General features: G+C 39.7%; 4 protein-coding genes across 6 annotated transcripts; 1 reads left to right on the forward strand and 3 right to left on the reverse strand.

Moving 5' to 3' along the window:
- Positions 1-6,025: 6,025 nt before the first annotated feature.
- On the reverse strand, positions 6,026-14,521 carry LOC133840531 (maternal effect protein staufen). Of its 3 annotated transcripts, XM_062272415.1 has the most exons (7): positions 14,124-14,521; positions 13,302-13,531; positions 10,571-11,432; positions 9,103-10,507; positions 8,859-9,038; positions 8,441-8,802; positions 6,026-8,382 (listed from the first exon to the last, which is right to left on the reverse strand). In XM_062272415.1, the coding sequence occupies exons 2-7, from the start codon at positions 13,517-13,519 to the stop codon at positions 8,200-8,202; spliced, it is 3,210 nt and encodes a 1,069-aa protein (XP_062128399.1). In that variant the 5' UTR covers positions 13,520-13,531; positions 14,124-14,521; the 3' UTR covers positions 6,026-8,199. The 3 variants fall into 3 exon arrangements, with proteins under 3 accessions (XP_062128399.1, XP_062128400.1, XP_062128398.1); XM_062272416.1 differs by lacking the exon at positions 13,302-13,531 and having other exon boundaries at positions 14,124-14,263; XM_062272414.1 differs by lacking the exon at positions 14,124-14,521 and having other exon boundaries at positions 8,441-8,799.
- Positions 14,522-14,733: 212 nt separating this feature from the next.
- Positions 14,734-16,481, reverse strand: LOC133840532 (venom serine carboxypeptidase-like). Its single transcript, XM_062272417.1, has one exon. It carries the CDS (start codon positions 16,318-16,320, stop codon positions 14,884-14,886), a length of 1,437 nt encoding a protein of 478 aa, XP_062128401.1. The 5' UTR covers positions 16,321-16,481; the 3' UTR covers positions 14,734-14,883.
- A 269-nt stretch (positions 16,482-16,750) lies between these two features.
- On the forward strand, positions 16,751-20,407 carry LOC133840566 (peptidyl-alpha-hydroxyglycine alpha-amidating lyase 1). The gene is made up of 6 exons (XM_062272464.1): positions 16,751-17,058; positions 17,296-17,452; positions 17,516-17,756; positions 17,824-18,326; positions 18,385-18,813; positions 19,351-20,407. Exons 1-6 carry the CDS (start codon positions 16,939-16,941, stop codon positions 19,518-19,520), a joined length of 1,620 nt encoding a protein of 539 aa, XP_062128448.1. The 5' UTR covers positions 16,751-16,938; the 3' UTR covers positions 19,521-20,407.
- Positions 19,740-21,433, reverse strand: LOC133840567 (prenylated Rab acceptor protein 1). Its single transcript, XM_062272465.1, has 3 exons — positions 20,985-21,433; positions 20,311-20,517; positions 19,740-20,241 (listed from the first exon to the last, which is right to left on the reverse strand). The coding sequence occupies exons 1-3, from the start codon at positions 21,071-21,073 to the stop codon at positions 19,950-19,952; spliced, it is 588 nt and encodes a 195-aa protein (XP_062128449.1). The 5' UTR covers positions 21,074-21,433; the 3' UTR covers positions 19,740-19,949.
- Positions 21,434-21,778: the final 345 nt, after the last annotated feature.

The following is a 21,778-nucleotide window of genomic DNA, read 5'->3' on the forward strand; positions in this document are numbered from 1 at the left end:
TGTGACGAGGCAACAGCAGCCGCAATACCAGCAGCCGATCAAGACGCTCTTATAATATACGTCCAAATAAAAAGAAGAAGATACCCAAAAAACAAGAAACAGATAAAGCAGAGACCAAGAAAACACACTCAAAAACACAATCGATTGCGTATGATGCGAGATGCTCTGCTGCTGATGTTGCTCTTGTTGTTGCCCATGTTGTTGCTGCTACGCTTGGAAACCGGTGACAACCTGCTGCTGTTGCTGTTGCTGCTGCTGTCGTTGTTCATGTTGCTGCTGCTGCAACATATCAAGCATGCATTTTATTATTTTAGCCCTTTCAGTGCACTGGGAAATGGTCTCAGTGGACTTTCATTTTCATTTTGGGGCAGAGTCTTTCTCACGATTTGTGGCCAAGGCAAAAAAAAAGTGCAGAAGAATGCCAGGTGACAGATGGACACTGCAGAAGATATTTTGTTAAATTTAATATACACTTATTATAGATGGTTTTTAATACATAAATAATTTATCAAGCGCAGCGTTCATTTCAAGGCTTGTGAGAGGGCAGCTTATCGATGGGGGAGAAGAGGGGGGGCAACTGTCAAAGTAGCAAACAATTTGACAATTTCCGCATCTTAAATATGAGATGGCTAAGACCAAGTTTTGAGTATCGTGTGACCCAAATCTAAAAATTTTATATCTATGTTGTATGTGTTTTTTGGTTTTTAATTAAACTCAAACAAAAGCTCGTGCGATCAATTAAATTACCTTAAGAGGTAATTTAACGGCTGTTTGCGAGCTGCACTTGAAGTATTTTTGTATTTTGTGAGTTTGTGAGCTTTGGCTTTGCTTTTGGCTTTTTGGCCAACATGATTAATGGAGTAGGTGGCGTTGGCGTTGTCATGTGAGCAGCGTCAAAATCCCATCCACGCACATCAAATGCAAATTACCTATCGCATTTGCGGTTCTTAATCATCGCATCATCTCAGGAAAGGAAACAAAGTAAAAAGAAATACATACTGCTCGTAAAAAGAGCAGCAAAAACAAGCGTTTAATTTGCGCTTCAACATTGTGCCCATGATCCGCTTTTGCCGCTTGTGTTTAACAAGCCAAAACAATTTGTCTATTTGTCTATTTACCTGACCACAACACAACACGCAGCTCATGCACCATCCAACAATTGGACAATCGAACAACTGTGGCAACATGCAATTAATGTCAGCAATCATTCGCCTATAAAAACCTGACAACAACTCGAGCAAAATAGTTGAAATAACTTTCAGAAATACAACAGAATATCAATTACTAAACATGTCATTCCAAATGCAACGCTGGCTGCTTGTTGCACTTGCAGCTCTTCTAATGCTGCAACTTGTGGCAGCCGCAACTCCTGCGGAAGAGGATCAACCGACTATCGATTTTCCGGCTCTCTTCAAGGCCTACATTCGACTGGGCGATGCTCTCTTTGGAGACTGGGTTCCTGAGAATTATGAAAAGAATGGCTTACTATATGAATCCCAAAAATAGAAATAAACACAGCGACGACGAGAACAACAACAACTATAATAACAACTGCAGCAATAACTATTAAAGCATTCTTAGCAATAGTTTTAGGTTGGGCTTTTGGTTTTGATAAATAAATACTATTGGATGATGGCATTCTTTTTAGCCGTCATTAATTAAACAGTGGGAACAATTTAATTATGCACGCTTCAGTTCTCATTGCCAGCATTATTATTGCCATTTAGCTGATTGTTTATTTCTTTTATTGTCTGCTAAAGCTGCCTAAGCCTTTTGTCCGCCTTATCTATAAACATGACACTTCATATGTTTTCTTTCATTGGCAAATTTATCTTGATTCTTCCTCTGCAAAACTTGACAAATCCGCTGAAATAGTCAATAAATATTATAAAAGAGCGTGAACGTCTTTGCTAATCGACCACAAAGATACCCTGCATACCATAAATATGTTTCATACAAGATTCGTTTTGCATATAATTCTAAATTGTATTAATATACAAAATTCTTCGTTTTACCATTTTTATATAATATATTGTATATTGTTATGATTCCCGATAATTTGCTTGAGATCTATGGAAAAACCGCTGCTGCAGTCTGGTATTAGATGCTTTAATTGGTATATTTATTATATTTTTTCTGGTATATATTGAATATAGTAGTATATAAAAATACCAATTATAATATATTAGTATATTTTAGCATTTTTCAGTATACTAACTAATACTGTTGATGCGAGTAGCAGTCGAGCACACTCGACTAAATCTTTGTTATTTGTTTCATCCACTGATAATGCTTTGACGATATAATGTCAAAGGCGATTACCCCTTCAACCCGTTTTCTACAGGGTATCTGCTGCTACACTATAAGAGCGCTGAATTCATTATTATTTTGCTTGGCATCCATCAGATCGACACATAATCATCGTCAGACATTCGATTTTATGCAAAATACCTCAAATCTTATTTCATTTGAATGTTTTGTAGATGATTTTTTTTATTAAAAATAATCATTATGCAAGCACTTGTGCCATTTTCTCTTCTTCCTCCCCCTCAATTAGTTGGCAATATAAATTAATGATATTGCTGATTTGTGCTGAGAATCGATTCTACTTTAACATCGTCTACTCCATCATTATGCTTCCATTTTGTACTTTACTTCAAGTGCTATTCTGCACTTCAAGTTGAAGTAATCCAATTGTTGGCACTTCACTTTAACTACAAGTTCTTTACGCATAATTTGTTATAAGCTATTAATTTTAGATTTTATTTATTTTGCATAATTCGCACCTGCGGCCACACTTTGCTTGATTAGTTGAAATATATGTGGGCGCTTCTATTTTTATGTTTTATTTTATTTATGTTTTTGGTTGCTAGACATATTTCACTTCCTGCACGTGCCTCATAATTATGCCTGTATTGTATGTTTAAACGCACCAATTATTGGTTTTCATTTCCAAATAGTTATTAAAACTGAAAAATCGCTGTGTCTGAAGATCTTTAAAATATTCAAAAATTCTGAAGTTTGTCGCTAAGCACAACCTGCTAAGATACCAACATTTATTTGTTCAATAAAAGCGACTGAGTTTTACGCTTTCAACAGTTATACGTTGGCCCAATTATTGTGTAATTTATGGCAACCTTTTCACCCAATTAAATGGACGCAATAAATCAACTGAACATGAAAATAACGCCAAAAAGATATTAACTTAATCAATGGCCAGTCAAAAGTTAACCACACGAAAGACATCAACATTGTGTTTTTTCGGTAACCAAAATAAATGCAAATGGCTGGATATTAAAAGCAATGCTACTGGCCAAATGAAAGCAGCATACACATGGTATATAGTGTGTATATCTATCTTATAAAGCACATTCTGGTTCCGCACACGCAAAAACGTGAAGCCACAATATCAAAAAAGAAAAGAAAAATTAGATAATTAAAGATGATTAAAAGAAATTTGGCCGCATGCAGGTTTACACAACGATTATGCTTTGGCTACGCCAACAAAAGTCGAATCTAAAGTGCAGCACGCAAAGGGCTGATGGAATAGAAAATTAATTTGATCGGCATTTCATTCATTTTGTTATAAACTGAAAATCAAAGAAAACGAAAAATTCCCACAACCTGACACAGACTGATGGGCGTTTGCTTCTAAATGCTTGTCAAATACCAAATTACCAAAATACATTTAGGACTGACAAGTAGATAAATCAAAATTAAAATCAGCCAAACTCCGAATCGAAAAATAAAAATACACCGATGAGCAACAGAAGACGCCAACAAAAGTTTCAAAGTTTCACTTTCATTTGCTTGAGCAAAAGATTCCCAAAGATATTTTTCTTTTTTTTTCGTATAACATTTCAATAAAATATTTGGTGGTAAATTAATATATATCGGAGCTTACATAAAGCCATAACAATCAAGAAATGGTTTAAATTAATACTTGGTTTTGTTTAATTACTCGTTTTCCGAATTGAACTTCCATTTCCGCAGTGAATTCCACATACCAAAAAAATAAAAGAAACAAAAACAAAAACAAAATAAATAAATGCTGAAAAAAATATTCAAAAAATCCAAAAACCCAATTCCCCTAGATAATAAAAATCAAACGCATATTACATCATATACAAGACACGCAAACACACACACACACACATTGATAGGGAGAAAGATACATATGTAACTGGATATGTGATTACTAATGTCTTTGCCGGCGCTGACAAACACATGTTAATTTCATCTGCTCTCATCGCACCTTTTCTACACTCTTCGGTCTCCACTCTACACGCCTTATGCTTGTTGTGTTGCCCTTTCTTTCACTCCTCCGCTCCGGTGTATTATTGATTTCTTTTGGCAACGCCAAAACCACAAAATACAAATTTCATAATCACACGTTGACGATGCCGGTGCCGGATTATTATCAGCGCCATAAATTAATCAACACGCGCATACATGCACACACATACACACTTGCATACATAGAGCAGCAGAGGCAGCAAATTGTGCCGGCTGCGCATCATCTTACGCAGGGGGGCAGCTAGGCAATGGGGAGGAGGGAAGGAGGAAGGGGAGTCAAAGAAATGCATATGCAAATGCGAGCAACGCTTTGATTTTGCCGGGTCCAAGTTATAGTAGCCAAGGCGGAAACGGGAGCGGCATAGGAAGCGCAAGAGCAAGCGAGACGGATGCAGCAGCAGCAGCATGTGTGTGCAGGGCAAAGGCAAAAGGCAAAGGCATTTATTTAATTTTATGTATTTATTATGCATTTGCCACTAAAAGTTGTGTTTTAATCGCTAGCCAAATGCCAGCGGAGAAAGCGACGCGCCTACCTACCTCTAGATGCCACCTATATGCATATATAGGTAGACATCCCATATATACATTACCTAAATACCTGTAGTTGCAATCCCCACACAATCGTATAACTGGGGAAAACATGTTTTCTCTCACGCAACAGGACAGCTAAATTGTTGTCGCGGCAACATAACTAAAGACGGTTGTCAAAAGTAATCCAAATTGTATTTGGGAAATCCACCAGAAACAAACTAAAAATATCCAATTTCGCAACAATAAAGAAAAGGCAATGAAGAAGCTTATTATATCTCATTAAATTTTTATGGTTACGTACATACATACTAGATCCATTTTCGTACACCAATTTTTTTAGATTTTAAATTTTATTTTTTTAAACATTATTTTGGCTAATAAATTTATTGTCTATTCAATTTTATTTAAGAAAATAATTTTTATGGTGCACACTCGGTACCATTTGTAGAAAGCGCGACATTTATTTATCAGTATTCTAAGCTAAGCTAAACTAGCTTGTTATTTCCCACGCATAGCGAAAAACAGTAAACCGTTAGACGAATTCAACGAATTCTCTAAAAGGCAATCCCGAATTCGAAGATCTATATCTTTTGCGAATATATTGTTATGCATATCTGAGTCATCGGGACTATTTTTTTATAGACAATAATCAATAAACAATAAAGATACTTTTTTGGGTTTTTAAACGTTTTCGATTTTTTGTTTTTGACTTGCGAAATTGTTTCTTTTTTTTTTGTCAAATTAACAAGCGTTAATTTGTGCCTCTCTCGCCTGTCACCAACCACAGTTTGTGCTCGTGTGTGTGTGTGCTTCGCTTTGAAATTAGAAAATAATTTTCACTAATTTTTATGATATTTTACATAAGAGGTTTTTATTGGGTTAACAGGTGGCGAGCATTCCCCCGTTGGCCATAAATTAAAGCTATTAGTTTATGATGTTCCCAAAATTGTCATAAATCAAGAGCTTTTATACCAAATCGTGCAATCCGGTAATCGGAGAACTGTAAGCAGAGATCGGTAAATCTATTTAAGAAATGCTGTGATATAACATGTGTCCCCGCAATTTCTCTCTCGCAATTAATTAAACACTCGGAATTCAACTTTATTTTGAATGTTTATTACAATTGTTACAGTTTACATATCATATAGTTTTTTACCTTTTTCTTTTGTTTTTTTTTATTTTATTTTTATTTTCGTAGTACGCACATAAGTCGAGAATTTTCATTTAAAGACTAAGATTTGTTGTTGTTCCATTTGTTGTTGTTGTGGTTGTTATCATTATAATTATGTTTATGGGCAGGCTTAAAATCTAATAAATGTGAGTGTGTCTATTTGCTGTATAAACAACTTCAGATGCCTTTTGTTTCTTTTTGGTCTTATGAAGAGATTAGTTTTGTTTCCTCCTTTATAAACATAATTATGACATATTATATATTACTTCAAATTAATTTTGTGAAGATTTTGCAAAGTATACAATTTTTGTTGTAGTATTTGTGTATGTTTAATCTGATTTTGTTACTGCAAAATCTTCTAACAAAACGAACAGTTCCATCATAGTAGACGTAGTTGGGGGTAAGGGGGACTTCCAACGCATGCAGACAATGTGCACGATTTAAGGTAGTTATATGTATTTATATATTCGTATATATTTAAGGTGTATGTGATTATTTAAGGTGTGTGTGTGTGTGAGTATATGTATGTTTTTTAATACTGGATGTGTTATTAACGTGTGCGTAATGAGGCCTTATGCTTAGATTTCGTACGATTTTCTGAATGAATTTTTCAATCATGCACATTGTTGCAACGAGAATCGTTTCGACAAAATACAATTTGACATAATGCAACTTAACGCTTAATTCTGTGCTGTTTACTGGATCATTAAAAGCTATTGTACAATCAATTTTTTCTTTTTAACAAAATAATGAACAAACTGTTATGTAACTGTGTGTGTGTAAACATGAGACATTAATAGTGACAATGACAGTGTGATAAAACAAATAGATAAATATATTAAACAATCAAAAAACAGAAATGGGGGACATTTAAACAACACGCTATTCATAAAGATGCTCAGTTTTTAGTTGGATTACGCCAAAAACTGAGCATTTACAAAATGGTTTTTAAACATTTAATTATAATTATTAACGATTATGTAAATTGTATTTCCTTCTTGATATATATTTATATACTATACCACAAGCAAATAACATCCCAACGACACCATACTGTCACAATTTATAGCAACCACAATTGCCATAAATTGTTGTAAGTTTGCAGGTTTTCGATGGGTCCCAACAAATTTCGATTTGCCAAAAAACAACAATCGAAACTTGTTTAGCTGCCAGTTGTAATTGTTAGTGCTTATATAAGTATAATAATTATAGTATTATATACATATATAGATATTTATTTATATATGTATATAGATTCATTATTCGACGAGTTCCATCATACAATTGACCACAAGCAATAGCAGTTCTTATGCTTCTTTTGTTTTTCATATTGGCTTTTGGCTTTGAAAAAATAAATTAAAAATTTCCACAAGTGTGTTTGCGCAATGCATAGCTTGTTTTACGATTTCCTCTTCTCGATTTTTCCTTTTTGAGTTTTTGTGTGGCAACAAAATTTTTGTGTTTATTTTTTGAAAGCGTTGCGCATAAGCATTTTAGCAGCCGCATGCAGCTAATAAATTTCTTTTATATCATTATTATTATTATTTTTTAATAGTTTTTAAATAGGTTCATCAATTCAATTCAAGTGCCTAACAAACTTTTTTTGTTCTTAACTATAAATATTAATGTGTGCAACATGCTGCAACAACATTTCTTGGCTCTCTCCTCTCGTGTCTCTCACTCTTTCTCTGTGTGACTCTCATTCTATAAGGCTATATTCAGTTATTGTTTTTAATCTCTCGTTTCTTCAATATTATTTTTGTTTAACATGGTTGAATTTTCGTTGCGCGTTGACGTGGCTCAGAATCTGTTCAATCGTTTTCTCAATTTTCAACAACAAATAAATAAAATTAATAACAGCAGTCAGCGCAATCTACGCAATGTTTTTAACAAAACAAACGACGCAAATTGCGCCCACTTGCACATAAATAAATAAATAGGATATATTAACTAATAATTTGCTATTTCAAAAAGTACTGTTTCTTGCAATGATTTCTTTCCTTTCCTTTCCTTTCGATTCCAATTTGCATACAGCTTCCTTTTCCTTTTCCATTTTCGTTTTTCATTTACTTTAACTTTGACTTTCGCTTTTGTTTTTAAGGTTTGATTTGTGGACGGGTATTTTTAAGTTTCTTTTTTTGTTTTGTTTTGCGTTTTCATTGGCAACAAAAATTGCAGTTAGTAGGTTAATTTGTTTTGGCTTATTTCTTGGCATTGTTTAGGCCCAGTTCGCTTAAGATCTTCAGTGCATTGCGTGCGGCAGCATTCTGCGATTCCTCACAGCTTTTGCCAACGCCATGACAGATCTGTGGCGGACTCGTCGACAGCGTGACAATCGTTAGAAACTCATTGTGATTGCCCTTGGGATAGTCCGAGAAGTTCACCTAACAAAATAGACAATTTTGTTAAGACTGTTCGATGTGCTTTTGGGAAACAACTTACCTCAAAGTCCAACAATTTACTGAGATATATTAGCTGCTCCTTCATATGCACACCACCTCCGCCGCCACCATCAGCACCGCCACCAGCAGCGCCGCCACCGCCACCGCCACTTGCATTGCTGCTGTTGCTGCTGACGCCGCTTGTGTTGCTGCCCGTGGAAGTATTCAGTGTACTCTCACTGCCATTGACAGCTTCATTTGCATTTGACTCGCTGCTGCTGCTACTGCTGCTATTACTACTGCTATTATTGTTGTTGTTGCTGCTGCTGGTTTCCTCTGTTGCTGTAGCTTCTGTTCTGGCTTCCTTTTCCTTGACTGGTTCCGTTTTTTCTTTCACAACGACCACATCTTTTTTCTTGGCTGCTGCAAAAAAGAATTCGTTAAATAAATCAACAGCAGTTGTTTCGTTGTCAACTCACGTTTCTTGTTCTGACGTAGAATTAAGATGCCGGGCACAGGACCAGCTGGCGTAGAGACCATTGGGACTTCCATCACTGCAGGTGGCTCCGCTGCAGCCGTATTAGCCACATTATTGTCCAAGGCTCCGTGCTCTGCATCGCCATTGCTTGGCTCCGTTGATTCCAGCAACTCAAGCAGCGCTGAATACAAGTAAATAAATTAATTGAACATTCAATAAGCTATAAATAAATGTATATTTCTTACCTTGCGCCGCATTGCGTTTGGCCAGCTTTTTGCTGTTGCCCGTGCCTCGGGCAGTGCTGCCACTGGCAGACACCTCCATGACGAATTCCCTGCGCCTAGATGACTCATTGCCGTTCTTGGCAATCAACTCGAAGATGGGCTCCTTTTCCTTGCGCGTCTGCTGCAGCTGTATGAGCTTAGTGATGGGATTCTCAGCGTCATCAAGCTCAACAACTGGTTTCTCCTTCTCCTTCAAAGCAACGCTGAGGCGTTTACGTCGCTCTGGTTTGCCCAGCGGTGTTACAGCAGCCGCAGCAGCTGCAATGCCAGCAACAGCTGCCACAGCTGCGGCACTCACTGCTCCTCCCTTGCCGGGCGTCTTCAGTTTGGTCCGCTTGATAGGCGTCTGTTTCGTTGGCGTCAACGGCGGCAGTTTCTGCAATTCACTGAGCATCTTTTCAGCCGCCCGCTTCTTGGACAACTTCTTGCCGTTGCCCTCGCCCTCGGTGACAATGGAGCCCACAATGCAGGCCGTTATAAAGTTCTTCATGTGCGCTGGTCCCTCCTCGCGCAACACCTTGAAATGCACCGTCATGTTGCGCTTGATGCCGATCTCGTGCACCTGCGAGATGGGTGACTTCTTGTCGCCTTCGTCCATTGAATCGTCCAGCGCCTCAGCCGATGTGCTGTTTGATTGCGTCTTCAACACTTGCAAAGCTCGCGCCGCCGCATCGTGTTTCGCCTGCTGCAATGTGCGTCCAATGCCCACGAACTTTTGCTTGCCCACGAACAGTGTGATCTTGCTGGGCGTCACCGGCAATGGCGGCGCATACGGTCCATGTGGTCCGGCCAGCATATGTGGCCCCAGTGAAGGCGCCAGCGCATAGCGCGACTGATACTTGGCTGGATACGGACGCTGTGGTCCATAGATGCCACGCTGTGCGGGCAGCGCAACATGTGGATGATGGGGATGCATGGGCGGCGCAGCTAGCACATAGCCCCCAGCAGCATTGGTGTTGCGGCGCAAAGCATAAGGCGGTGGTGGCGGAGGCGGCGGTAAGCCTGCCGCTGGTGTTGGCAGCAATGGTGTGGCATATTCCGGTGGCAGCATGGCATCCGCTGGTGGCATTTGCGTCGGATCCAGCACATAGTAGGTGCGTTGGCCCAGCTTCATGGCCAGCGCATTCAACTCAACGGTGGGCGTGATGTGCGTGCGCGAGGAGCTGCCTTCGTCGTTACGTCGTATCTTCGGCGGCGGATGCTTGTATTTGGTTTCCTCGATGGCCTTCGAGGCGGCCAAATGTTGCGCCTTTTTAATCTTAAAGCCATCTGCCGAATACTCCTCCTCACCCAGCTTCAACGTCACCGTGAACGTCTTGCAATGTGCCGGACCACGTTCGCTCGTCAAGCGATATTGATGTGTGATCTACGGGAGTAAACAAGTTAGTTACAACTTTTAAATAGACAGTGCAAAAGTATACTAACTCACCTTATTATATCTGGCTAATTCGTTGACCAAGCACATAGGCGTCTTGTCCTTGGAATTGCGTGCAGCACTACTGTCCTCATTGGGCAGATTTCCCGCCGCATCAATGTGTTCTGTGCTGCTGTTGCAATCCTCAGCCAATGGCAAAGGATCACAGTTGTCTGGCGTCTCCGCTGCAGGCAACTCGCAAATCTCCTCGCTGGCAATGACAATGTTGTCGCCATTGCTGTTCCTACAGCTGCCCACAATCCTTAGAGTGGTGGTGGGCAGCGCGTGTTCCGTGGCAGCAACAACTGTTGGTGCTGCGGCCACAGCAACTGTCACTGCTGTTGCCTCCGTAGCGACAGCTGCTGCTTGGCCATTGCTCTTGCCAGCATTGCGATATGTGTTCTGTAGTATTTGTTTGGGTGCATGCTGTGCATAGTTGTTGCTGTTGTTGTTGTGGTTGCCTGCGTTGTTGTTGTTGTACTTGGAAGGCTTTGCTGCGCTGAGATAGTAATGTTGCTTGTTGCTCAACACTGTGGGTGGCGGCGGAGGCGGCGCCTGTGCTGCATAGCTGCCCATGTGTGCCATGTGTGTGTGATGTGGTGGCAGTTGACTGTATGCAATCCCAGCCGGATTGGGTGCCATGTGATTGTAGGCCTGCGGAGGAGGTGGCGGTTTTGTTAGGTGGCCATTGGTTGTGTTGAGATGCTGATGTTGTTGTCGTATCTTTTGCATTTGATTGTTATTATTGCTGTTGTTATTGTGGCTGTGGCTGTTGTTGTTATTGTGATACGCGGCATTCGATTGTTGCGGCGGCGGCGGCTGTTGCTGCTGCTGCTGTTGCTGGGCGAGATGATGCTGATGAAGATGATGATTTAGCCTGCAAAATGGGTAAGCTAAATTAATAGGGATACTTTTGCAGATACATATAATTCGCTTAATGTTTTAAACTTTCAACTATTAAAAGCCATAATCCGTTGGCATGTTGAGCACATTTCAAATGCTCGAGCGCACACAAAAGTCCGTCCACATACATATAAACTGGCATATTGAGTGGCCATCGAAAGCAGCAAGAAAAAAAAAAAAATAAAAACGAAAACAACAACAACAAAACAAAACAAGGTTCACCCTTTAAGCTCTCTGGCCCCTAGCAAAAAAGTGTGTGTGGCAATTGTTGTTGTTGTTGTTGCTGCTTCTGCTGCAGCGACAAACAGACAACAGCGGTAAAGCTTAAACAATGGGATGAAATGCCTAACAAAGCACAAAAGCCGCATTCTTTTTTACGCATCGTGTCATTTTTCGCCAACTGTCAGTTTCAATTGAGACACGCACCTTTTACCAACGATGGACAGGGAGAAAGGGGTAGAGGGAAAGGGAGATCTTAACTTGCTAGAAATCCTTGGAATCCTTTCTCAGCATCTTAGCCAATAAACGTATGAGTTACACGACAACAAAGTTGGTTTTTAATCAGTAAATCTAATTAAATTGGCTTAACAAAATGCTAATCCAAATTATAATTATTCAGCAAAAGTATTGCTTATGATAATATAAAGATCTTTTAATTTTAAAAGGTATTCCTTGATATATTCAAATTATTTGCATTGTGAAATGTATTCCTCTGGATATATTATTTCATTGCATTGCGAAATATATTCCTTAATATTTTTAATATCACTATAATGTGCAAATATTTATTTTTTCTCTTAAAAAATCACGAGAAAACTGCAGTTAACTGTAAAATGAAACAGTTCCTTCTTATATTTAGCGGATATTTTAAAAATTATTATGATTTGAATAATTTAACCGATGTCCAATAAGTGCTTTTTACATTAAATATTTCACAAAATATTGAATATTTCATTGAACCAAACTGCATATTGTTTTAATGCATTTTATTGGAATGAATTCTTTTCTTCATATAGCAGAATTTATTCAATAACTTCAATCAACATTAGTTTGATATGAATTTAATTCATTTAGTGCACATTAATATGTTCATTTGAAGCACTAATTCACTAATTTAATGAAATTAATGAATTCAGCAATGTTGAATGGACACAACATCTGCTGCATTAACAAGACTTTTTTCACATACTCAACGCTAAAGATTGGAATATTATGTTATGTCTAACAAATCTTTCGCACGAATATCCGAGGAATATTGATGAACAAAAAGTACGTAGAATTTATGATACGAGTTAAAGGAAAAAGCGATCCGCGTTGCGAGCGCGAGACTAATGGCGACTGAAGACTGAAGAGCAACTGAAACTATTTTGTTTGCTTGGAGCTCGAGAGCGAAACATCTGATTGCAGACAAAGGCGACAAAAGTGAGAAGAGAACTGAGAACTGAACTGGACGAGAGGCAGATCCTTCACGAACGTCAAGGATAATTGCAGCCGCTGTAGCTGTTGCTATCGCTTGCTGTTGTTGTTGTTGTTGCTGTTGCTACTGATGTTGCTTGTGCTGTGGCAGAAGTAAACCCGTTATCGAGCGGAAGTCATGCTGAGCGCTAAAAGAACAAAGAGCCACTGAAATTATAATTTATGAGTTGAGAAAATGGGATGATGAGTCTCACAGGCGATTGTCAGTGACAGGAATTAACATAATTGCCGCAACGTATAAAAGGCCTAGACATGACGGCAGCAGCGATAGCGACAGCGGCAGCGAACGTCGCCAAAAGGGGCGACATCACCCAAAGCTAAACACAAATCAAGCGTTCCTCTCGATCTTTCTAAACTCTGATCTTACCGTCCATGATGAGCATCGCGTTGCTGCTGTGGCGCCTGTTGCTGCTGCTGCTGTTGTTGCTGCTGTGATGCAACTGTTGCCGCCGCGAGTGCTCCCAAATGCTGCTCCATGCCTGCAGCATGTGGATGTGGCGCATGCGGTGGCATCGCCATGTGACTGTGATGGTGTCCAGCGCGGAGATGCGGCGCTGCCCGCGTCGCATGCACATGATGTTGCATCTTGTTAAGCAGCTGCAATTGAAATAGGGGGGAAGGGAGGAGGTTAACAACAATGCTAAACAAAGCAAATATTATTATTGGACATACAAAAGGGGCAAAGGCAGCAGACAAACGGTGTCTCTTTGTCCAACGATTGTTCGTCACTTTCAGCGAACATGCAACGAAGAAAAACTGCATTCAAATGCATTCCAAACATTGAGAGAGAGGTGAGGTGAGAGGAGAGAGACAAGAGACGTGCCTAAATCAAATTGTGACAGGCAGCGGCGAACGGCGGTCAAAAGGGGCTGAGAGCAACCACCAAGAAATTAAGGCTAGCTAAAAAATTGTGCATCGTTTGTATCCCTCTCTCTCTTCTTCTTCTTGAATTACCTAAAGAGTATGTTGCACTTTTCTAGTTTTTGCTTGAAATTCGATAAAATGCAGCTGCATTTTGCGATATTGGAATTATAATCAGGTTCTGCGCTTCTTTTTTTGGTGCATTGAACCTACATTTGGCCCCTTGTCGTCTACGCCACTGCGCAATGCGAGTTATATGGCATAACAGCAGTGTCTCGATTTATTTGCATTTGTGTTTGTGTATTTTGTATTGATGCCGCGCACTCACCTTCTTGCTCTTGCTGTTCGCAGTGCGAAATGTATTTTTGTATTCTGTATTTTATTTAGTTCGTATGCAGAAGGGCAAACGCAGCAATGGGAACACACATTGAATCGAATTCCAAATTCTAGCAGAGATAGAACCACACTTTATAGGTGACAATGACAACGACAGCGGCGACGGCGACGACGACAGCGAGTTTTTCTCCTTTTTTCAGCTTTAGTTAGGCTTATTTTGGAAAGACTTAAACGACACTTTAGAACTACTTTAACACTTAAATTAAGTTGATGAACGTGTAGGGGTAGGTTTTAACTTTAGTTTAGCATTGTTATTTGTTATGTATTCTTAATTTATTAACGTGCGGCCGTAATTTGCACTGTGGCTGTGGATGAAACTCGGAAAATAATAATGGCATTTAGGTAAAGCGGGAAGCGGGGTGTGTTGCGCATTACAGTGTTGCGAAGTGCAGAATTCGCTGCTGTACAATAACAGTGTTAGCAGTTAGTAACAGTGCCATTTTGAGTTAAAAAATAAAAAGGTTTTTGAAATTGAATATTTTATTACTTTGTTTTTTTTAAGAACTAAATTTTATAAATACAGTCAGAAAAAAATATTTTCGAATCGATTTATTTATAAAAGCGCTTTCGAAATGAACAAAAATAAAATTACCACTTCAAACCATCTGGTTGTTATTGGCGTTTGGGGTATCTCCGCGTAAAAACATTAAATAGTATAATTTACAAAATAATACATTTCACATTGGGTGTTCTTAATGAGTGAGATGATACATCAGCTCGTACATCCATTTAGGTTGGTCATAGGGAACCATATGGCCCGCATTTCGAACTAAAACTTCAATCAGATTACCCGCCTGCTTCACGTAACCCGCCAACTCTCCATCAACCCTCCAGATTTTCCGTGGCGCAATCTTGTAGTAATCGGCTTCCGAAAACTTCAACAGTTTAAGATAGTTGCGTGTCAGGGGATACGCGATAATGACATCCAATTGTCCGCTGTACATGCAGATGGGATAATATTCCAATAGCTCCTCAATCCAAGATGCTACACTGTCCATAAAATCTTCCATCAGGTAATGCTTCACCTTATTTTCCTTATCCATGTTGTGAAAGGTGAGATTGCCCACATGAATCGCACGACGAGTTACGCCAGATTGCAAAAAATTACCCAAATTAATGAAAGAGTTATCGTCATGGGCCTGTAAATAATTGTAGAACCAATCAAAGCCCGTTAGGTTCTTGAATATTGAACCTTTGTCCAAATCACCCAGGATCAAAGAGTCATATATCTTGAATGCACCGACCATATCCTTATTTCGAATGCATTCCTCTGCGGCTGCTTCGACTGCATGAAAACCCGCCAGGCCGTTGTCATCGATCAGTCCCAACTGGTAAAGATAGTCTCCATATTTGAGCTGGTTCACCGGATCCGACAATCCATTGCCAATGGCCATGCCCCTCAAAGGAATGTGTATTCCCATGAAGCCGCGAGACTTCTGCGCTCTGTGGATGTGATAGGCTAAAGCCGGCACATATTTTCCAGCATAAGATTCGCCTGTGACCCAGAAGCCCGATGAGTTGCTCCAATCAAAGAGCTCATAGAGCTGCTTCAAGGCCTCATGCAAATCCCGACCCACATCGTCTTCATTACGTGCATAACCCTCCTCCTGGTCGGTGAAACTGAATCCTGTGCCAACGGGACTATCGATAAAGATCGTATTGTGTGTCTTGCTCCAGCTGTATTTGCGCTTTTGCAGTTTGCCCTCAGAGTGCAACTTCAGTGGACCATTCTCCATGAACAAACCAATCATAGAGGATGCCCCGGGTCCGCCTTGCAGCCAAAGCACAACAGGAGCATTCTCCGGCTGCTGCTCAGCGGGAAAATACCAAAAGAACAGATTGGAATTGTAGGCATTGTTTACAGTCAAAAAACCCGCATAGCTTTTAACGTTGAGAAACTGTTTGCCCCTGACACGAGCCATACTTTGAATATCCTCCTTGGACAAAGAATGGTTTCTCATCAGTGGTGTTACAAAAAGAGCTTCGCCAGGATCAATGCCATCGTCGTAGTAGCTAAAAGGCGGATACGGATGCATTAGGCTACTGCGATAAGTCATCTCTATTGAGTAAGCAGCTGCACATACGACAGCCGCTATAATTGCAAATATTTCGCATTCGTAATTCCTCATTTTGTAACGACAGTTTTATCTTTAACCCTGTTGCGGTTAGTGTATGTTGTAAAATACGAATATTTTAAAGAACACTTTAGTCACTATAATTATAAAAGCACTTTAATTTTGATATTTGTTCTATTGTTACTAGTTTGACTGTCAAGCTACGATTAACTATAACATCAATCATAGCTCCAATTTATACAAATGCGCATCATTCTATTTTTAAATTTTATCGTTTGGGCTGCCAATCGATTTTCTGTCCGCAAATTTCGATTAGTTTAGAGGGTTATAGCCTATTTCCACTGTATCAAATACCTCGGTTTATTTTCCGTTCGAATGTTAAGTTCGCCCCATGCAAAAACCCATAAGAAAAAAAAGTCGGTTCGAAAAGTAAAAAAAACTGAGTGCACTGCTTATACGAGTGCGGCATTTCTACTGCTTCAGGTCTGGTCACACCAACAGCTGGCTCAGCATTCAACCAGTAAAAATGGCTGCTGCAACATCGTAATTGTTTATTTGTTAAAAAATAGAAAAAAACCCAAGTGTAGTGTATATAGCAGTCTAACTGAAGCTGTAAAGGAGTGCGCCCACTACGAATCATTCCAGCAACACGCAACATTTCAGACGTTAAAAATGTCGCGCTCGCACAACAATGAGATCAACAACAGCACTCGCAGTATTTACATTTGCTTTGTGATTTGCATCCTTTGGAGTTACTGTTGCAATCTGGTTGCATCTGTTTCCGTAACCGAGGTAAATTCTTAGCAAATAGAAAAATTAAGAGCGAGTCAAACATATGTTTTCCGCCTTAAATGGGTACACAGATGTTTTATATATTGATTTTGTATTGTGACGTCACAAACCGTATGCAAACAAAAGTGTACGATGAGTCTGTATGTGTGAGTGTGTGTGTATTTATACTTGCTCCCGTGGCATATTTTTATAAATATGCGTCAATAAATGTATGCTGATTAACGTATCGTATTGTAGAATCAAAGTGCGCAACGTTACCTGCCTAATGTTGCCTTGGGCGATGAACAGCTCAAGCAGATGATCAAAGGCGTCGGAGCAGCGGATGCCAATTGGCGACAACGCGCCAAACCAGAAGTAACCGATGTGAAGACTGAGTTGGCCAAATTGAATACCAGTAATTAACCGCAGGGCATTTCCAGTCTCCAACCTTTCTCATTTCACCTATCTTGTCTTTTAGCCTATGTGTATCAGAATGATTGGCCAGCGAATGATGTGAAACTGGGAGCAGTGACCGCAGTCAGCTTGGATGGCGCTGGCAATGTTGTCATCTTTCATCGCGTCGATCGCATCTGGAATTCCATAACATTTAACAACTCGCATGTGTATCAAGAACGTAACAAGGGACCCATTAAACAGAACACCGTGTTGGGTCTTGAGCCCGAGACCGGCAAAGTGCTCTACGAATGGGGTAAAAATTTGTAAGTAATAAAACTATAATAATAATAATAAGTTTGTATCGGTCTAATTTTCTATACATCGACACAGCTTTTACATGCCACATGGTCTGAGCATTGATCCAGAGGAGAATGTCTGGGTCACCGATGTTGCCTTGCACCAGGTCTTCAAATTTCCGCCACGCGGCGTTGGTGGCCAACCTCTTCTTACTTTGGGCACCGCCTTCCAGCCCGGTGCGGGTAAAAGGAAGTTCTGTAAGCCAACTGCCGTTGCTGTGCTCAACAATGGTGACTTCTTTGTGGCCGATGGCTATTGCAATTCACGCATTGTGAAATACTCGAAGGAGGGCGAACAAATCTTGGTCTGGGGACAAAATTCCTTCAGTGGCTACTCGTATGACGTTTCACCTGTCAATTTCTTTGCCATACCGCATGCTTTAACTCTGGTGCCCGAGCTGGAGCTGCTGTGTGCTGCAGATCGTGAAAATGGACGAGTGCAGTGCTTTTACTCAAACAATGGCAGCTTCCATTCTCAATACCACAATCCACTGATTGGCGATCGTCTGTTCAGCATGGCCTATACACCATCAGCTGGTAAGTTGCAAATTACTTGTTTTTATATGAAATATATAAACCTTGCCCGTTTAAACAGGTGGTCAGTTAGTGATTGTGAATGGACCCACCGGCGAGTTGGGAATTTCCCCTCAGCACTACAACGAAGTGCATGGCTTTGTCATGAGCATGCGCACCAGCAAACTCATCTCCAAATTCGGACCCAATAACTTGGAATTTCAGAATCCACACGACGTTGCCGTCACAGCTGATGGCAATGCAATCTACGTAGCTGAATTGAATCCGATGCGCATACACAAATTTGTGCACAAATCGCTGGCCAAGCCGATGTCGCTCTCGGTGCAGAAGATGAACAGCGGTGAGAGTGAGACGTCAGTAACGTCGACGTCCACGTCCTCAACGCGACATCATCCCAGTGGCAAGGCCATATTGGTAGCATCCCTGATGCTGCTGTTTGCTGGCTCCACATTTGTGCTGGCGCTGATTATGGCGCGTCGACGCAAACGAGGTAATCAAGCGACGACCAGCGCAATGCCACCTAGTGATTTGGTTTATCGCAAGCTGGCTGCGTCCAATCAAAGTCTGTGCTAACTCTCTAACAACTCGAATCATTTCTCCAGTTCTCATATGTATTAGTTGTCTATACTGTGCTTATAAAACTTACTACATTTAAGTTGCGTGTCCGTGATTATTACCTTTTGTTGTGAGTTCTTTTGAACAGTATTGCATTCCTCTGGCATCTACATAATCTCATTTTTGTGTGCATTATGACTTTGTACTATATACATAAACATATATATTTTATATAAAATACACATACACAAATCTATACAAAAACTAATGAATAATTTTTCTCGTTAAGTGTGTTTATTGTTTTTTTTTTATTTCCATTTCAAAAATTGCAGCGAATGAATGAACGTATTTTTAATCGCATGTACATAATGACTGCATGTACATAAACAATATGTATTATTCTTTGTGTAATCCCATAATTTTGTTAATCCTAAAAAAAAATAATTATGTCCTTTGCTGCGGATCTCAACAGGTTGCCTACCATTTGGCACACATAGTCGCCGGCATGCTTGGGAGAAGAGCGAGGGCTTTAAACTTGGCGGCCTGCTGGATCGCAATGGCTTCGAGAAGCTCGATCAGAATGCCAGCGATGAGGAGCAGGAGCAACAGGAGACGACAACGCTCTCGCAGCAGTACGCCTAGAGAGCGGCAGCCTGACGTACACCAGGACCAAGAGACTTATCTATTTTATAAACATTCCTAGTTCTTAGTAGTTCTAAAATACCTCACAGTGAATTTATAGCTATGTTTTTAAATATGTGTTTTCTATGCTTTTACGATTGTGACTGTGTATTATACTTTTTCTGACCATTCCACAAAGAGCCAACCTTTGCCAAATTGACAATTTAAGTACACAATATATATGCAGACATATGGATTTATGTGTAATCATTTTGTAGTGCTGATTGAAGAAATCGTTTTGCTGTCGGTGGTCGTTATTGATAAAACTTAACTACATTTCGGTTCGGTTTCGATATAAATATATGTATATACTATATACTATATAGATAGATATATTGCAACTTATCGTCTAATAAGGCCCCTCTGTGGCAGATATTCCAATGGATGCAATTAAACGACCTGCGACATGAATCCTTCGTTCTCTTCCGTTACAATTGCATCAATGTTATAGAATATAGCATGCATAAAGATGACAAAGCAGGAAGCACCTAGTGTCCAGAATAATACGGCGCCAGCTCCGACCAGGAACAGCAGAGGTGCCGCACACAAATTGATACCGACAATTTGTTGCTTCGGCGATATCGTGTGTCCAAGAAGCGTTACATTCGAGTTCTTTGTACGAATCCTATGACAACCATAAGCAACGCCCGCCACGACAAACAATGTAAGCGGCGACGTAATCCTAACAAAATGCATTTGTTTAAACAGTTGTTATACAGATCGCATAACTAATAGATCGATGTGTACTTACAGACAGTATATCATTAGCACAATGAATACAAATATGTAATTGCTTTGGAAATACGACAGATTCCGCATAATACGATTGTTTAGACGTTGCATGCTGACAGCTGTCTTAAAATTTCCAATGTTGAAGAACACTGTCCATGGACGCAACGATCGTCGTACTGTGTGTATCAATTCCAAAGGAGAGGGTAAATTTTGAAGTGAGGGTATGCTGGAAATAGGAAAAAAATTAGAACAATTATGATGATAAACCTACAGTCGAATGGGAATATATATCCTGATAACCCTTTTCATACAATTTATAAAACAGTCTCAGATGAACAAATTAAGTAACGACAATTGTAGTCAAGATTAATAACACAGCTATAGGCAAATGTCAACGAGTTTATGATACGCCTTAATTATTTTTGGATAATGAACTTTTATAAACTGTGGTCTATAAACGATATTTACAAATACTTAATCAAGAACAATGTAGATGATGGTATTATGCATTTCCTAACTTAAACATTAAGCATGGGGCGAAGTTAAACAAGGTCAAATTCTAAATATGAATAATTTGTGTAGTACTCTCAGAAGATTGTTCCTTATACACATAGTTAGGACAGATATACTATCTTAGAACACTACTTCGCCCCCAAGGCATAGGATATATTGTGTTGTTTGTGTAATACGCACTTCTGTAGATCCCATTTTGTTGTCTGGCCACCAGCTGCCCGCGGCGGCACCTCCATCTCACCACTGACATCAATGCTTGTTTCCGTCATGTCTTCACTGCCTTTTGTCGTTCAAATTGATGACGCGTCGTTAACACTTTTTATGGTTTACTGCGTCGACCTCTTGTTCTTGCTCGTGGTCTTTAGCTGCACAAGTTGTCGGTATTCTGCTCCGGTTCCGATTGATAAATTAGCTTTTATCGGTAGCGGATGCTGCACAAAAAAATGGGATCTGACGTGTTCCAAATTTGTGTTTACGGTTCACAATTTGAATTACATTGGCTTCCACGCCATACGAGAAGTCAGGCGAGTGCAATGCTATTATTGTTTAACACATACTATTAATTTTTTGTACACAAATTTTACCCAAATCTGATATTATTGTTTCAAACACACAAACAAAAAGCAACAACTTACTCTGATGTGGCAGTAGTGCTAGCTCGACAACTCTAACAACGACAACCACAGCAATGAGAGCCCTGTTGAAAACAGCTGAGAGCCGCCTACCATTGTTCAACACTGTTCAGAAGCAGAGCGCCTAAATTATACTCGTTTTGAAAAGGTATCGAACCTTTAAACTGTTGCAATTGAAGGAAAAAGTACTCACTTTTGTTTTTATCGAGGTCTCTCGGTTTACACTTTTAAATAGAATGTGACTCCATTTTTTTTGGTAGCCATTATATATTTGTAGCAAGTTTAAAACGTAGTGGATGAGACCTCGCTTATATATTTTACATTTATAACTGTATAGCAATA

Source organism: Drosophila sulfurigaster, chromosome 3, assembly GCF_023558435.1.
Source record: "Drosophila sulfurigaster albostrigata strain 15112-1811.04 chromosome 3, ASM2355843v2, whole genome shotgun sequence".
Lineage (NCBI taxonomy): Eukaryota > Metazoa > Arthropoda > Insecta > Diptera > Drosophilidae > Drosophila > Drosophila sulfurigaster.

Coding starts and splice junctions, on each gene's coding strand:
- LOC133840531 (XM_062272415.1), bottom strand. CDS start 13,519: ATGCAACATCATGTGCATGCGACGCGGGCAGCGCCGCATCTCCGCGCT. Junction 9,039..9,102: donor CAAACGCAATGCGGCGCAAG/GTAAGAAATATA, acceptor ACTTGTATTCAG/CGCTGCTTGAGTTGCTGGAA. Junction 8,803..8,858: donor TCTACGTCAGAACAAGAAAC/GTGAGTTGACAA, acceptor TCTTTTTTGCAG/CAGCCAAGAAAAAAGATGTG.
- LOC133840532 (XM_062272417.1), bottom strand. CDS start 16,320: ATGAGGAATTACGAATGCGAAATATTTGCAATTATAGCGGCTGTCGTA.
- LOC133840566 (XM_062272464.1), top strand. CDS start 16,939: ATGTCGCGCTCGCACAACAATGAGATCAACAACAGCACTCGCAGTATT. Junction 17,453..17,515: donor GTTGGCCAAATTGAATACCA/GTAATTAACCGC, acceptor CTTGTCTTTTAG/CCTATGTGTATCAGAATGAT. Junction 17,757..17,823: donor TACGAATGGGGTAAAAATTT/GTAAGTAATAAA, acceptor ACATCGACACAG/CTTTTACATGCCACATGGTC.
- LOC133840567 (XM_062272465.1), bottom strand. CDS start 21,073: ATGACGGAAACAAGCATTGATGTCAGTGGTGAGATGGAGGTGCCGCCG. Junction 20,518..20,984: donor ACAAAATGGGATCTACAGAA/GTGCGTATTACA, acceptor TCCTATTTCCAG/CATACCCTCACTTCAAAATT. Junction 20,242..20,310: donor GTGCTAATGATATACTGTCT/GTAAGTACACAT, acceptor GCATTTTGTTAG/GATTACGTCGCCGCTTACAT.